At 41.0% G+C, this 17969-nt stretch overlaps 1 protein-coding gene across 1 annotated transcript in view; it reads left to right on the top strand.

Moving 5' to 3' along the window:
• Positions 1–17969, top strand: part of LOC135251934 (thrombospondin type-1 domain-containing protein 7B-like) — a 174436-nt gene that overhangs the window by 114920 nt on the left and 41547 nt on the right. The window contains exons 13-15 of the mRNA XM_064329817.1: positions 8708–8899; positions 14671–14937; positions 15220–15398. Of these exons, the coding sequence (XP_064185887.1) occupies positions 8708–8899; positions 14671–14937; positions 15220–15398 (638 nt within the window). The remainder of the gene's footprint in view (positions 1–8707; positions 8900–14670; positions 14938–15219; positions 15399–17969) is intronic.

Genomic DNA, 17969 nt, shown 5'->3' with positions numbered 1-17969 from the left:
TCATTCCACCATCGTGGGGCCAGAACAGACAGGAGACGTGTTCTGGAAGCGCAGGTGCAAAGAGGGGGAGGTGCCAGGCGTCCTGAGGTAGCAGAACGGGGGGATCTGGCTGGCATGTAGGGTTTGAATATCTTGTGGAGGTATGCTGGGGCTGATCCGTTGACTGCCTGGTATGCTAGGACTAATGTTTTAAATTTGATGCAAGCTATAACAGGCAGCCAGTGGAGGGTAGTGAGCAGGGGAGTGACGTGGGGGTGTCTGGGGAGGTTGAAGATCAGACGAGCTGCAGCATTCTGAATGAGTTGCAAGGGTCTGATGGCAGATGCCGGTAGTCCAGCCAGAAGAGAGTTGCAGTAGTCCAGGTGGGATAGAACCATTGCTTGGACCAGGAGCTAGGTTGAGTAGGTGGTGAGAAAGGGGCGGATTCTCCGGATGTTATACAGGAAAAATCTGCATGCTCGGCTTACTGCTGCGATGTTCTTGGAGAGGGACAGCCTGTTGTCCATCACCACTCCAAGATTCTTGGCACAGGGTGATGATGTCACTAAGGTGTCCCCTAGGGAAATGGAAAAATCGAGGAGGGGAGAGGATAGAGCAGGAATAAAGATTAGCTCCGTCTTGCCCGGGTTGAGCTTCAGGTGGTAATTGTCCATCCAGCTCTGGATGTCCCTCAGGCAAGCGGAGATGCGGGCAGGGACCTGTGTGTCCGATGGGGAGAAGGAGAGAAAGAGTTGCGTGTCATCGGCATAGGAGTGATAGAACAAGCCATGGGCAGAGATTACTGGGCCAAGGGATTGGGTGTATAAGGAGAAGAGAAGGGGACCGAGGACTGAGCCCTGGGGAACTCCGGTGGTGAGGGGACGGGGTGGTGATACCTTACCCGCCCAGGCAACCTGGAAGGAACGGTCAGAGAGGTAAGACTCAATCCAGTCAAGGACTGTGCCGCAGATCCCTGTTGCTGCCAGGGAGGACAGGAGGATAGAGTGCTCCACAGTGTCAAATGCAGCAGAGAGGTCTAGAAGAATCAGGACAGAGGAGAGGGAGGCTGCTCGTGCGGCATGGAGTGACTCACTGACCGAGAGGAGTGCAGTCTCGGTCGAGTGGCCAGGCCTGAAGCCAGACTGGTGGGGGTCAAGCAGGTTGTTCTGAGAGAAGAGTGCAGAGAGTTGGTTAGATGCAGTCTTTGTGATGAACTCTAACTGTGATCTTGGACAAAATTGAGTATTGTTTGAGTATTTAATTTAAAATATGTTCCATGTTCTGGAAAGAGTTGTCCTGTGAGTGGTATGTTAGAGTCAGTTGTCTTCACTGAATCATTATTGAATTGGCTATGTATTAACCAAAACAACCACCACACACACACACACACAGACTTTGTCCAGAAATGCCTGTCAGCAGACACATCAGCCATCCATATTCATGTAAGCAGCAGTATGTGAGTTCTTCCAAATCATGCTGAGCTGGTGTAGAATGTCTTATATTAAGTTAAGGTGTTATCATGGGATTCCAAATATATACTATGAATTATGTACGCAGTATATTGCGAGTCACTGGAAATAAATGTGTTCCCTTGCACCCAAACAGAGAGTTTGCTTCACCTGTGCATTACACTTTAAGCTCAGGTTCTCATCCTGAATTAATTTTGTCTCTCGCTGCATACTCTCTAAGAAAAATCTAAATGCGCTGATGCAGAATCTTTTGAATGGAGGCTGACGATGACCCATATGCTTTTCAGTAATTCATTACAAATGCTTTTGCATGCTTTTATTCCTGTTGCTTATATCTACAACAGAGCATGATGTATGGAGAGATGTGACCTCCGTGTATTCTTTTGATTCGGTTATCCTGTTGCTATCAAATAAAGCAGTGGAACCGATAATACTGGTAGTTTGATGGCATTTTGCGGAAATGCAAATTAGTTGGCCAGGGTGTGAGAAGACTCGCTGAATCAGCATTTGGTTGAATAAATTGTGGGCCAAATTAGAGGAGCAGTAAACTGCAGTAAATGAGGCATGAACAGGGGTGGCTATGCATAACCAGAGAGAGAGAGAGAGAGAGAGAGAGATGGGATGGCTATAGTCTCAAACATTGGCACATTAGGCATCATATAAGCTGCACGATAATAGGTGTGCTGTTGGGAAGTAGGTATGCATTCAGACTAAAATTGTTTGCATTAACCTGGATGTGTCCGACAGTTCAGATGTGTATGAACTTATATGAACACAATTGTTATTGTGTGAAAGCCAGTGTGATGCTCTTCCTGGGTAATAACAACCCCTGTGAGCCCACTGTACACATGTACACATGCTTTAGCCAGTATTGTTTGTGACAAACACCCAGCCTTACTTAATACACACTGTGGGAAATGTTATGAATATTGTATGTACTTATACTTAATGTATTCACTCTTCGTCTGTGAAAAACGGTTCAGACTTCCACTAAAGCTAAGGAGATTTCAGAGTGTTGGTGGAGGCTGTAGCTGTAGAGGAATATAATGAGTGAAGCACAGTCTAGCTTCATACTGTGAGCGACCCTCGTTGGTGATAAAATGGTGTGTCAAACATACCAGTCCCACAGAAGGAAATGATGGTCAAAGATACTAAGAAGTCAGCCACCTGTGGCAAAACATGCAAGGACTAAAACTAAAAGGTGTTTGCCAGTGCCCCAATGCACGCTCCAGAAATTATACAGCGTTTAGGATCCAATGCAGCACAGTATCGTGAGCCAGATTCCCAATCTGTCTTCAAGGTCTGGTGTTCCACATTTCATCTCTGGTTCTTTTGGAATAGTCTTTTGTTTTTTTGCATTTTGGATTCATTTGGGACAAATAAGCTGTGGTTTGATATCTTCTTTCATTCATTTCATATGTACAATATTTTCCTAAGAGGTTTATTTTATTGGTTTATCACCTGCTTTCTGTCCTTTCAGTATTAAATGTGTTCTTGTGTTAGTTAATGTATAGCTTTGAATGTTGTGATTTGAAACATATAAATTTATTAAGAGCAGTAAATTGCATTCTAGTGTAGTGTTGTGGCCCTGCGATAGATTGCCTGCCTGTCCAGGGTTTATTCCTGCTTCTCACCAAATGCACGCTGGGATAGGTTCCAGCACACCCCTGCGACCCAGGATAAGCGGGTATAGATAATGGATGGATGGATGTAATGTTGTGGGTTCATTCATAATGGCTGCACTATATGCAGTGAGGCACGTGTCTTTTCCAAATTCATAAGATGTAGTTAAGTTGTCTTTAGTGTTTCATATGATGAACTAGGAATAATGTCAGTAAAGATAAATGTAGATGTATAGATTAATATTTTAAAGAGACGGACAAGGGTGTTTTAATTGGAATATAGTGTGTGTCGTTCAAAACTGCTCAATAGAATTTGCAAGTAAGCATGTCTGTACACTATCCTCCTGTTCTGTGGAATTAATGAGAATTGACAAGCCCCATTCTTGGGGCGAGAAGTCTGACAAGCTCTTTAAGAGGAAGAAAGGTCCCTCCAATGTCCTTTTGAGCAGTCAGCAAACATCATCACCTTTCCGAGTAACTGCATTATTATAGCTGATCCCTGTCACAAGACAAGATAAGATTAAAATGTTAATGATTTGGAAATAGTGTGAGCGACAGAGCTATAGAGCCAAGGAGAGGCAGAAATAATTGTGGGGAAAAAAATGTATCCCTCAGGTAACCTTGAGGACAAAATTAGGATTTCACTGTTGTTGAATTTCATATTGCGGGCGCACCGCTAAGAGATGAACGGTCCAAATTCAGGATGTTAATCAGTTGACAGAACATTGAAAATGTGTCATTTGGAATTGGCAGTGGAAAATGTCATGCCCGTATGTGTTGCATTTTGTAAATGTGATGTTTTTAGCACCGTAGGAAGTGATAGTATGAAACAGTTGGCGAGTGGCTTATCTTAGTAGAAGAAATGAATATTTTTAAACTGTGTTCAATTATTTTTGTTTTTTAAAACTGAAAGGTGAGAAATGTTGGGGAAATATGAATAGATGCAAATTGTATTTGGCAAATTTATTAGTTGTTTGTCCTTTATTTTAAAGAAATGTGCTGTTTTTTATTTTTATCCTTCCTGTAATTTATCATCCGATGCCTCTCTCTCCTAAGGAAAGAGATTGCCAATATTTCTTTGTCAGAGCAAGTAACAAAGACACCAAAATTTAAGGAACAGGACAGACCTACAGGCAGAGTACCAATTCAAAATAAGAAAAAATTATGAACAGAAAAGTCCTCATGTCAGTGCTTGCTACCACCCTGCTGGCTTCTTCCAACCTCTTCAGAAGTCATGTCTGTGTACTGCACACATTGTCGTCAGTATAGATGTTTGGATAGCCAAGTCTGTCAGCGAGCGAAATTTAAAAGTCAAATACGAATCAATAAGGCAAGTTAGCTAAAATAATTTTCTTAAATCAATGAATCATCAAAGATACCAATTCCAAGATAACTGCAATTCACCCCCAGAGGGATGAATGTGATCTTCAGAGCAGTCATTTGGGTTCATTTAAGTGATTTCAAATGGCTCAATTAAATAAAAACCATTTAAAACAACCCGCCAAATAAAAACATTCATGTCAATCATTTTTCGCTGGTGAATATTTACACTTAGATCGAATGACCAAATATCATAGTGGCACATAAATGTTGAAATCAATGGCAGGGGACACAACCAGGGCCTTGCTTTTTTACTAGCCCATTTCACATATGTAGCCTAACTCTAGCTCAAGACCATAATATCTACATTAATGCTCCATTTCGACATCAGCGTGAACACAGCCATGGTATTGCTGGTTATAGGAAGCTCCCATAGATGTACGTGCACATTAAAATATGAGTAAGCCGTTATGATTCACTTTTTCTTCATTAGCAAGCTACTTAGGCCATACAAACTTTATTAGTAAAAACATAAATATACACTCTGATAAAATTGATTGTAAAATGTAATTCCATATGCTGGCCAATAAGCCTGCCCTATTTCACCTTTTTTGTGAAAGCAGAGGTTGTATAGATAAAACTAGATAAAAAGCCTGTCAGTCTCATGCCAGGATTTATGTACCTTCAGCAGGATATACCTTTTCTGACCCGAGACTCCACCCGAACTGTGAATCTATCATTTCCCCAGGATGCATGCTGGGAAAAAGCACCCAACCAGAAATAAAAGTCGAGCTCAAGCCAGGATCAGATCTTTTATGATTTATAATTACTGCTGCTTGACAGATTGGGCCTTTGAAAGCAAGCTCACCAATCAGACAAAAAAGGACAATGCTCCTTTGACTCAAAAAGGCCCAGTGTGTGTCGACATGCTCTAGTTTAAATCTGAACGCCTGTTCTCCGCTACGAGATAAGTACTTGCCCTCAGCTGCGGTGCTGTTGGGAATAACACACAGGGGCTTGTGGATGAAATGGATGCACTCAGATTTTCAGAAGGTAATGGCCTGCCCACAGCTGTCGAGTCTGTAATTTACCTGTATGGGGCCCTGGATTACAGAGAGGAGAGGAGCAGAGGATGAAACCCCGGGAGAATCCCGCTGAACAGACACAGAGACTCTTAACGACTCCCGCTTTAATCGCATAGCCCCAGCAATTGTGCATGAAATTGGGTATTTACATCTTATTTTCGATGATGATGGACCATCAGAGCCCTCCAGAGAAGCAGAATTGCAAGGAATGATCAGCACCTTTTCATCTTTAAGGCTTTATGGTCTGATTGCCTGAGATTCGCCTCTCATTTTGTCTATTAGAACAAATGAAAGTCAAGCCGAAGAGGGACTGAAGGGCGTGTCTGTTCCAGTGGTGGCTGGTGGGCGTGGAAGCAGGGGAGGACAGAAATGTTTTTGTGCAATAATTATTGTGTGGGGTTTTTTTTTTTGTTTTTGTTTTTGTTTTTTCAAAAATCTTTTATGAAAATCATTGCTAAAACAACACCTAGAAGTTGATAAAAATGAAACTTAGAATGTTCATCTTGGTAATGTCTTGGAAAAAACAATGATAGATATGGCTATTTGTAATTCAAATCACACAGACTTGAACTCCTAAGATCAAATTGTTCCACTATTAAGTCTTCAATATTGATTTGAATACCAACAATAATAGTGAATTAAACTCTGTAGACTTAAAAAATGCAAATGTTTTAATGGTGTGAATTTTTCAGGAGACATTGTAAAGTGAAGATCTTCAAATATATGTATATAAGTAAATACCAATACATACAGATCGGAGCAGTACAACAAAAAAAGAAACACCGAAAATGTCTGTAATACTAGTATTAAATTCTTATCTAATGGCCTATAAAACTCCATCTGAATGGCATGTCTTCCTGTTGCTTTCAGTGGTGATCGAATGGTCTTGCTCTCTCAATGGGTGCATCCCATTACTTTGGAGGAAAGGAGAGAAGGAGGAGACATTGGGACAGCTTACCTGCTTCTCCATCATCACAGCCTACATTGACTATTGATGAAATAGCCCAATCGTATGCATTATAAACAATCCCATAACCAAACCCAGATCTTACACATCAGCCCATTTAAAATAGTTTGTAAGTTTCAAGTACAAGTAGTTGCATGTGCAGTAGCCTGTACAAACAGCAACATTAGATCAAAGTAACATCTCATAGTGCACGCAGACATAATTTACTGTAATTCCAGAAGCCCAATTTGCCCAATGTCTGAACATAGTACTAATTCACCTCATATACTACAGTTATATTGTGACAGCCTACATTCTATTGCCAGTTCATTGCTAATTCAAAAACATTGCTGTAGATTAGTCACTGTCACTGCACTTATTTATTGTATGTATTAACCTTTATTTATACAGGGTAGGCTGACTGAGCACACATGCTCTTATGCAACAACACCCTGTGAATGCTCACGCAGGCATGAGGGGAACATGCAAACTCCACACAGAAAGGCTCCATATTATCTGATTATCTGTTCATATTATCCAAGTTACGGTATTGCTTCTCAATCTTCAGTGTTCACATTGAAAAACATTTATTTCCCAGTGTAATATCTGAAATATAGCTGAAATATAGAAATGAGCTAATAAATACGTAGTGTACTTTGGATGCAGGCATGCTATTCACATACTGAAATAATGGTAGCTGGTAGCCGTGCATGTTTATTTGAGCAACATGCATACAGGAAAATAACAAACCTGCTTCCCTGTCTTAAGTTGCCTAATTGTCTGATGGATTAGAGCCACAAAACCAACTGACATTTAGTTATCCGCTGTAGACAATCTACCCTTCGGGAAGGATCCTATGTGTGATAATAATAATGTACTGAGCCACACACACATTTGATTAAATATCTTGCGTAATTGGGCAAATTCAAGTTTTCTCATCTCTGTTTTCTAAAGTTTGGATGGTATCAGATTCTGTAGGATGGTCTTTCTATGGGCATGTGCATGGTAATATCACACAGAAATGTGAAAAGGCTTCCGCGATAGGGGCGACATAGCTCAGGAGGTAAGAGCGGTTGTCTGGCAGTCGGAGGGTTGCTGGTTCAATCCCCGCACTGGGCGTGTTGAAGTGTCCCTGAGCAAGACACCTAACCCCTAACTGCTCTGGTGAATGAGAGGCAACAATTGTAAAGCGCTTTGGATAAAAGCGCTATATAAATGCAGTCCTTTTACCATCTAGCATACACCGATGCATCCTCTACTAGAAGGAGAAGAGGAGCTGAGTTTGAAACAACTATGCCGGTTTCCTCCACAAAGATCGGTTTACAGAGCATGGAGGAGACTAGTTGGTAGTGGAGGAAAGGAAAATTTTTTTTTTGAGTTTTTGGATGCACCACTGTAAGGGCAACAAAAACAAAAGTACTGTCGAGTAAAGTGTTATTAGCTAGCTTGGTAGTTAAAATTAGATAACATTAGCTAGTGTCAAATACTTTCCTTTGCCAAGCTCCTCCAAATGTGTGACAAAAATAATTCCTACAATCTCTGCTTCTTGCCCTACTCCCTTCAAAAAATCTATAAATTTGCTCAACTATATTTTATCACAAGCTTCTCTCTCTCTGTATCTTTCATGAAATCTCTTTACACTCTTACAATTGAACATGACAGCTTGCACGCATCGTGACACTAGATCAACCCCTGTATACTTTAATTGGATGGACAGGATGTCATTTTTCTTTTTTGATGGCTGATTGGTTTTGATTGGTTGTCCTCAGTAAGTGTCATTTTTGCAATGTAAAAGATAGGAGAGGAGAAGCTGTGGTAAAGAGGTTATATTTGAATGGATGCTTATTGAGGCTTGGATGCGTCCTTGCTGCTACGTGTTTCCATTGCACTAGAGGATGAGAGGTTGTGATTTTAATATTAGCCATAGGGGTCTTGTGTATCCTAGATGCTTAAAAATGGATATGAGTGATTGAAAGTGATTTGTTGTTATTTTTATTTAATTATTTTAGATTTTAGTTTTTTGTTTGTTTTTCCACTTTGAATTCTTGAAAACGATGGCCTTCCTTCTCCTCCATGGACGGGACTGTACTGATAACAAATTTGGTCATGATCTACTGTGAGACGGGACTGTGACCGTAACCAAGAGACCAAAGTGATTTTTTCATTCACACCCCACAAAAGTGTAAATACACAAAACACGTCACAGGGAGACAGGCTGACATCTTACACAAAGTGGATGCAAGTTTGTCAGGTAGGTGATGGTGCCGTCCTTTCTGGTTTCTTCAGCCGTGGCGTGCACTGGCGAGGACGATGAGCCAGAGGACGTTACGGCATGCCTGCAGTGGGCCGGGGCCATGCCGCTGCAGGTCCGGGAGTGCCGGGTGCCGTGCAGAGATGACTGCACGCTCAGCAGCTGGTCCAAGTTCACAGAGTGCCCCGAGTGTGGAGGCTGGCGCAGTCGCAGACGCTCTCTAACAGGTAATACACTGAGCACACACCAGCTATTAGCTTCCACTATTTTACTCTATCTCTCTCTCTCTCTCGCTCTCTATTCTCTCTCTCTCTCTCTTTCTCTGTGGTTATGCAATTTTCAATAGGGAAGATTCCATTTGTCCTCATAATGTGTATTTTAACTGATGCTTCTGACCTTGTGTAAAATTTGATTGCACTTATCTGTAGCGTCCATAATTAAAACTTAAATTAGCTAAATGTTAGGCCAAATATCTGCTTACGTTAGCCTAGCCTACATTGCTCAGTTTGCATTTAAATTAGCCAGACATGAAGGGTCTGGTCTGCACTTACATTAGTGAAATGGTATTAAAAATCTGAATTTCAGTAATTACCTGGGTTATGTTTTAAATGTTTTTTCTTTGTGCAAACATCAAAGTTTAAGTACTTTACTGTGTCCTACAAGGTCACATGCAGCTTTCTATTAAATGGGAGAACTAAGAGCTACAGATACTGAAAGGTTTATTTGTCTTATGTGCGTACTGCAAAACATACTTGACTCTGTTGTACTTTGCGGATTCTTGAGGAATTCTTGAGAACCATCACCTCTGGTGCCACAGCCCATAAAAGGAATGGTGACTTGTAAAACCCAAACTAAAATTTCAGGTGTAAATTTACTTATATCTGGGTGTTAACCTGGAGACAGTGGAGGCCACAGCAAATTCTAATGTGAATTAGTGAAGCTTGTTATCTAAGAAGTTTGCGGCACTTCATCATAGTGGGTATGTTTGTGCAAGAGTAGGGGTGAAGTTACTATGTGCTGGGGATGGAGAGTGTGTGGGGTCAGGGTAGAGTCTAAGTGTGCTGGGTTTGAATAAGACTGCTGGTTTTGTCTTCTTTGGCCACATCTCTCATTATGCTCCATTTCCAGTCTTTTTCCAATTAGACAATAATGTCCATATTCACATATTACCCACTGAGAAAAATCCTGTAATCATAATAATATTGAGACTGTGAGGTGAGAGGGAGTTTGTCACATGTTTTGGTGGGAGCTTGAAGCAGACAGATTGGGGCTCTGCTGGACACACTGTGAGTGAATTCACACTGTTAAAACAATGGAACCTGCCACTGAACAACAGAAGCATATGGCAGCATGCTAAGGCCCAGAGGAAAGGGATTCGTTTGCTGAGGAGAGCATATGAGCTGGACTCAGTGGAGAGACTGCCCCATATCTGAGGAGGACATTCACAATCAGCGGCGTGTTGCTGGGGGCATCCCCGGGTGAAGCCCCAGATCTGTGTTCAGCCCTGCATGATAATCAGTTTATCACCGTTGTAAACATGGGGGAGCCATGGGGAGCTCAGCTTCCATGAAAAAGACCTGAGCTCCTGTGAAAGAGACCTGAGCTGCCCTGAAAGCAGTAGACGCTGAAGTTCGATATTGCACACGGTGTCCGCGATCCCAGCTTCACAATCGCCCCTGCACCCCCCTATTTCTCCTTCTGGTCCATGCTCACATTCTGCCCCCCACCCCCCATCTGTGATCACAATCTCAATTTACCGCATGATATTCAAATAATTTTCTCCTGGTGGAAGTTGCCTCCGGACCTCTGCACAGGGGCTTAGCCTCAAATCTCTGAATGGTAGAAACACCCCGGTTAATGATCTTTGCTAGTAATCACAATTGACCATCTGCTTTGGACCAAGGTTGACTTTCTCTATACTCTAAAAGCTGAGTTCTTTCTCTGTTGTTTTTAAAGAAAATGTACAGTATTCCCTGTGACTGCTCTAGGATCACCTCCACTGACTGAGCCACTGAAAAACTTGATTAAATTAAGCATTTTTTGGGCAACTAACCCAGCTATTCAGTCCTCCTTTAAATTAATCAACCCCTACATCTAAACAGGGCACTTAACCACTTCAAGCGCCTATGAAAACTTAAACCAACTGCAGACCTGCTAACCTGCATACAATTTGTACACTAGGGATGGATTTTCACATCAAAGTGCACTATTACTCATTGTTATTCTAAAATACACAAAAAGGGACCTTTTTTCAACTTCAGCCTAGGCACCGTTCTTTGAAAAGATCCCTCCTCTCTGCCCTGAGTCCCTCACTTGTCGCTCCATCACTGCCTGGATATTGCTTTGGTTCTCCCATTATTTATCAGCGCTCAACACAGCTGAGAATTATCTTTGTGTTTAATATATTTACATCTGAAATAAAACATAACAAGGTTTGATGCTTTACGAAGCACTTAATCAGCTTATCAACTTAATCAGTGTTGTAGTAATTTTGCTGATTGTAAGCTAGCCAACTGGCTAACAATGAATAACACACAGTAATGTTGCAGGTGTTAGGCAAATTTTGCTGTTTGCCAGAGACATGATTCATTATTATGAATTATTTTTTAAACAAAATGTGCCATGCTTTCAGTGGTAATGGACTGTCAGCATCCTTGAATTCTTTTCACTTACTTGCCCCACTTTCCTGAAAAAGAAAAATCCATTAAACCAGTAGTTAAATTTGTATGGCTTGAACTGGTAAAACAGAAAATAACCAAGGTAACAAATGCAATTTCAATATGTGAATATGTTCAAAAAGGGCAACTTCCAGACTTTTTTCTCGCTTGCAAATTTCACTGTCAGTGCTGAGCTGTCAGTGAAAAACCTTCATCACAGCATAGAAACACAGCAGTGGACAAAATATATATAGCCTATCCTCCCACCTGTCATATATAGTTACAGTAGATGAGGTGAATTATTGCACTGTTAGGAAATTTAGCACGTTGGGATTCTGAAATTTGAAAAAAAAAAAAAATAAATAATCCTTGTCTGTGCTTTTGATGCACCAAGAGCACAGCCTGGCACTTCCCCAGGCTGTCAATCTTGATTATAAATTTACATTAACTTTACTAATTTACATCATAAATTTAAAAGAAGTTTTTTCAGGGCCAAAAAGTGGAAGGTTATTGATGAACCAAGTGAATCACCTGATCTGAATCCAACTGAACATGCGTTAAACTTGTTAAGTGAAACGCATCTTGATAAGACTGTCAAGACTGAAGGCAAAAATCCCCCAAAACAAACAGGAACTGAAGATGGCTGCATTACGGGGCTGGCACAGTATGACCAGGGAAGATGTCCAGCCTGTGCTGATATCTATGGGTTGCAGACTTCAAGCAGTCATCGAATCCAAAGGATTTGCAACTAAGTATAAAGAATGATGACTTTATACTATAAGATAATGTTAATTTGTCTAATTACTTTTGGTCTCCTAAAATGGGGGACTATGTATAAAAGGGCTGTATTTCATACATGGATCACTGGATGCCCTTAAATTAAAGCTGACAGTCTGCACTTCATATTCATTGTTTATTGTCAAATCCAGTGTGCTTGAGTACAGAGCCAAAACAAAAATTGTGTCACTGTAAAAATCCTTACTGCATGGTGTATATAAAGAAGGCCGATCCTTGGGTGAAATACTGCCACTAATCTGGGGCCTGATTACCTCGCATTGGGTCTCCTGGGCGAGGGTGTCTGATGGTGAAAGACCCAAAACACCATAGTACCGCAGGCTACATCACTGATTATGTGTCCTAGTGCATCTAGAGATGTACTGCTCCAATAGCATCCCTTTATTTTGCAGATTATTCGCCCCTCAACAATGGTATTGGTTTGATGGTAGCTTTGCCTATCTATATGTTGTGACGTGGTAATTTTTGCCTTGCTAATCACACTTATGGTAAGTTTCTTTGGCTAAAAACTTCTACCAAACAACTAAATTGTAAGTGGAATTTATGATTATCTTTACTTGAATCAATGTGGTCAGATAAGTAATTTGATCTCTCTGTTGAAAAGGCCAAAGAAAAACTTGGTGTGAACTCTCATAGGAATTTGGAGGTAACTCACTGGAACTCTCCAGATGATGATGATGATGATGATGATTACATGCCTGCTTACATTTGCATGTCTTATCAGTACACCAAGAAATAAGACTTGAATTGCTATTTTTTAGTTATAACAACATATTTGAGCATTTTCTTATATGTTCTATTAAATTTATTCACAGCAATAATTAGAGGTCTAATGAGAAGTGAGGAGTGTGTTTTTGCTGTGTGAGCATTAGTGCAGTATATCAGTGCATTTGAAAACAGCGAGTTCTCTGTTGTGAATTATACTGCATCAGTAGATAGTGTTTGCTGTTCTAATGATGGTGTGAAGAGTGTGTTTTCATTTTGATCGACAGCGTGTCAATGAGGAGTACATTGTTTTCTGTACTGTGTGAGAGCGTGCGTCAGTAAAGAGCTTGCGCTCTGCCGCATTAGTGACTATTGTCAGAGAAGAACATATTCTTTATCAACGAGTCACATCACTTGTAAGCTAATAATACTCATTTAATGCGACGTTCGTGACTAATTGTGACCGTGTCATGTTGCGAACTCAGAAGAAGAGTTAATAGCCTCTCAAAGAGTGATCTTTATGGTGTGAAATGTGTTCATTTCCCCCCCATTAGCACAATGGGATTTGGTCAGATTGCGAAGAGGGATGAGGAGTTTGAGTGGAACGGAGGAGGGCGTCTGCGCCAGCCTGTGCACTCCCTTCGGCATGTGACCTTTAGTTTCCCAGTGCGTACTGAAATTCCCCGTTCCGTCTTTAGAAACACGCCCCGGCGTATGTTGGAGGCACAGTCACGGGATCTATTTAGGATGTTGGATAACAATAATGTGTGAGAAATAGAAGCACTTAGTATTTTCACAACAGTAGTAATTTTGTGGCTTTAATTAGGACCTGGGTATGCGGTGTCGGCCCGTCAGACTCTGTTGGGAGACAAGTGCTTCGGTTTATTAAGAAAAATGTCAGTGTGATTACAGAAACACGTTATGTGTGAATGCATTCTTTCATGCGTCAGCAGACCAGTTTTTCTACATGAACTGAGCAGGCTTACACTCTTGGAGGGTACATACATTTGATGTTCCCGGTGCCAGTTGCACATAATCTTTAATTTCATTCATATCTTAGAAGATGCATTTAGAAAATGGGAAATGAGCTCTTACTGCTTTCATTTTTCTTTTTTTTCTCATGAGAAACGCCTAATGGTGGCAGCTGAAATATTGTGCATTAATCGTCCCCTGAGGACATTGGTAATAACCTGAAAGTACCTCCGATTGCAGTTTACTGAGTCAGTGTTCCTGGAGTCTCTGGGACACAAATATGGTTGTGAGCTTTTTTTTTTACTTTTACCTGTTTAAACTTTCCAAAGCTCTGTCAGATTCACTAAATGTTAGCTAACTTATGCCACCGGATGTGAGGCGCTGTCTTATATGGCCACCAAATGTGTAATTCACACAGCATTGCTTCACTCAGTCATCTCCCTATGACTCTGGTATTGTCCCACACAGAGTAATGGCACTGTACCCAAAATGGCAACAAATGTTATTTCTGCCTAATTAGCTTTATTTGTCTCAACTTTGGACATTCACTGTTCTATATGTCTATATGTGTGTGACATCAATCATTTAGAGTTTGTATCCCAAGAATGAACCCATATGAGCTCAATAATGTTTAGGACAAAGGCATATTTGTTCTTGATTTGGCATTGTACTCCACAATTTTAGATTTGTAATCAAACAATTCAAATGTAGTTAAAATGCAATTCTGATGTGTATCTTCTGTACTGTTAAATTATGTATTTCCAACATTGCTAATTTAATGGCATGTTTAAGATGTGTGCTTCGCTAAAATAGTGTTCATATTTTTTCTTTTCCCACAAAATGGCTGCGTACATCTCTCTGCAATGCAGGCCGGAGTAAGAAGAGAGAGAAGTGCCAGAGAATAGAGCTATATCCATTGATGGAGACAGAGGCTTGTCCTTGTGCTGAGTTCTTGTCTCAGCCCTATGGGAACTGGTCCGACTGCATCCTCCTCGACGCTCAGATGCCCAGCCCTCTGCAGGGCTGGAGGGAGTTCCGCGAAGCGAAGGAGTGTGGGCAGGGCGTCCGTTACCGTGCTTTGGCCTGCGTAGACCAGGAAGACTGCCTTGTTAACCCCACCCTCTGCAGCAGCACAGGTAAGAATTCTCAATGACCTCACCATATTTTATGATTGCTCTCTGCCACCCCAGGTAGCCTCCTCTCTGGCAGTCAGACAGTCTGTAGGGAAGCTCAGTGTGCTCTGATTTACAGCACCACATGGTAGATTAAGAATGAGAATTATCTTCTTATTCAAGGATCACTGTGTGTAGTCATCAAATGAAGGAGGTGCATCTTGAGCAGTCCGTCCAACGCAGACCTGTCTCATCTGAGTGTCTTTGTCCATTCTCTAATGGTACCCATGAACCTTTTACTTCCAGGGTATATGGAGGAGGTCTGTCACATCCCATGCCCTTTGGACTGTAAGCTAAGCGACTGGTCAGCCTGGTCGGGGTGCAGCGCCCCCTGTGGCAGCGGAGTGAAAGTCAGGTCTAGGTGGCTTCGGGAGAAAGCCTTCAATGGTGGTCGACCTTGTCCTAAACTGGACCTGAAGAATCAGGTAAGATATACCACAGGACACATACGCATCCTATGTGGCACATTGGAGAGACAAAATGGTGTTGGTGTCAGAGATTTCCATCTATCCTTTCTGCAAACATATTGTGATGCTATTAAAATTGCTGTTACTAAAAAAAGTTCTATTTATAGTAGTATTGTCAAGTATGTATAGTAACTAGAAGTAAAACTCAGTTGAAATGCTTAATTGGGCTTTTTCTGGTTACACTGAAGATATGTTGCACAGTGTTTTCATGTTTCTGATGTTAAAAACCTCAAAAACCAGCTGGGTTGTTTGTGTGTGTGACACTGTGCAGGTTTACTATTTAGTGCTGAAGGTTACAGTAATTCACATGTTAACCTATCAAGTTATGTATGAGCAATTTGGGTGTATTCCCTGATTACAATAAGAATAGTAATTTGAATTTTTTATGCAAGGCTTGCTGTGCCACAGTGCCTATTATTGTATTATATTTCTAAAAGCTTGTTCTACTGGGAAATTGATCGTGAGAATGGTTTGAGAACTAAGTACATTGTAAGGAGTGTATTGTTTGCATTGAAACGGCAACATAAGAATTCTGGTAGTCCCACGCAGTATTCTAACTCTGGAATAATGGTTGTAATTAGTATTGTTATAGCAGCACAGGCCTGGCTCTATTCCCATGCTGTCGTGAGCACTCTAGTCCGTTGCCTCCTGTGTATTCCATGTATCTGCTGATTTCACATTGTAAACTCGTCCCAGCTCTTGTCATTTCTTGTCTCAACTATTGCAATGTCTTGGTGGCCTGCTTGCCAGTCTGTGCCATCATGTCAATGCATCTGGACCCAGAATGCTGCTGGCCTGATCTTCAACCTGCATAAATTCACAAAAGCCATGCCACTTTTGAACACCCTTCACTGGCTTCCAATGGGTGCCTACATTCAGTAGCCAATGGCACTGGGAATGTGTCAAAGCAAGTTGCATGAATTATCCTCATAGTTTTGCCGTTGTATTGCTTTTGATGGTATTTAAACCTTACCCCTACAGTTGATAAAGGACTACTGTATTGTAATGATAGCGTAAGAATTTCAGTTGTAAGTACTGTAGTTACATTGTAATAACAGTGTCTGAATTTCAGTCGTAGGTACAGTAGTTACAGTGTAATAACAGTGTCTGAATTTCAGTCATAAGTACTGTAGTTACATTGTAATAACAGTGTCTGAATTTCAGTCATAAGTACTGTAGTTACATTGTAATAACAGTGTCTGAATTTCAGTCGTAAGTACTGTAATTACATTTGTAATGGCAATGTAAAAATGGCTGTATTCTGAAGCTGTAGACTGTACTGCCAATATAACACCCTGCCGTGATTTATTTCTGTTTGATTCTTTATTGCCATTGAGCCCCCATCTGGGACTTCTGTTTGGATTGCTTTTATTAATATGAATGCATAGTGTATTCATAATCATCCCACAGATGCATATTTGATATAGCCTTGAGCCAAGACATTTCTTACAGCTCATAATTGGATGAAATTGTGTTCTTATAAACACAATGCCTCTCCTTTGTCTGTAGAATACAGTGAGGTATTTAAATTTTTTTGCAATATATTGGCACACTCTTTGTCCAGCACCTGTGAAATTGAGCCGAGTTGAGAACAAAGGATAACATGCATTGATGTCATCATGGATTATACATTTAAATGAGTTTCTTTTAAGGTGGGGCTGTTTCTTTGTGGTTTTGTGGTTGATTAAAACAACCAGAAGTGTGCTTAAAGTCCCCAAAGCTAATGAAAGAAGACTTGTCATTTCATTTAATAAAGAGCTTATTATGTTGAAGTAGGATTATTTTGTTGTGCCACAAGCTTAATTCAGTTGGCTGATGAGCAAAGATAGAAGAACAGACAGGTGGTTACAGATTTAACTTTCATTTCTTCCCTCTCGGCAGTATTTTGACAGTTTATTCCCCGTAGGGTCGTGGTCTAAAGAAGAAAATCGTATTATGAATGCCTTCTGTATACTTGAACAGACTTTAAAGGACATCTGTTATTGGAGGTCAGTATGCAGTTGTGCGTGAAAAATATTTAAATGTGTTCTTTTGGAGATCTGCGTACAGATGGTTAAGTACCCACTAACAAGCTTAATGTGGCCCCTGTTAAACTGGCCTCTAATAACCTGCCACTAACATCTGAGTTTGCATTTGGTATTGCCTTTTTCATCTTTAAAATGGGAGAGGAACGCTTATTGTTAACATTTAGTTAATTGCCATATTGCGGGGCTCACATTGTCACATCTGTCCAATGTTATTTGTTCAGGAATCAACACGGGGCAATGGCAGGAGACTGCCTTGCTCTCTTTCACATGGAGAGGGGCTGCGCCACGTCACACCAAGGCCGCTTTCTCATTGGCCCAGTGTGTGTCTGAATATAGTATTTATGTACATGTGATAGATCATGACTGGACACTGCCTAAACAGAGCACATTTCTGAATGGACCACAGCAGTTGCAATTCCTGTACACATGTTGGTGACTTATAAAGATGTTTCACCTGTAGTAGTAAAGGTGTTATACATACCTCACAAATGTGTTTCTAGTG

This window comes from Anguilla rostrata, chromosome 3, assembly GCF_018555375.3.
Source record: "Anguilla rostrata isolate EN2019 chromosome 3, ASM1855537v3, whole genome shotgun sequence".
NCBI classification, from domain to species: Eukaryota; Metazoa; Chordata; class Actinopteri; order Anguilliformes; family Anguillidae; genus Anguilla; species Anguilla rostrata.
The sequence above is the reverse complement of the archived record's forward strand: the minus strand, read 5'-3'. Positions and strand labels throughout refer to the sequence as shown.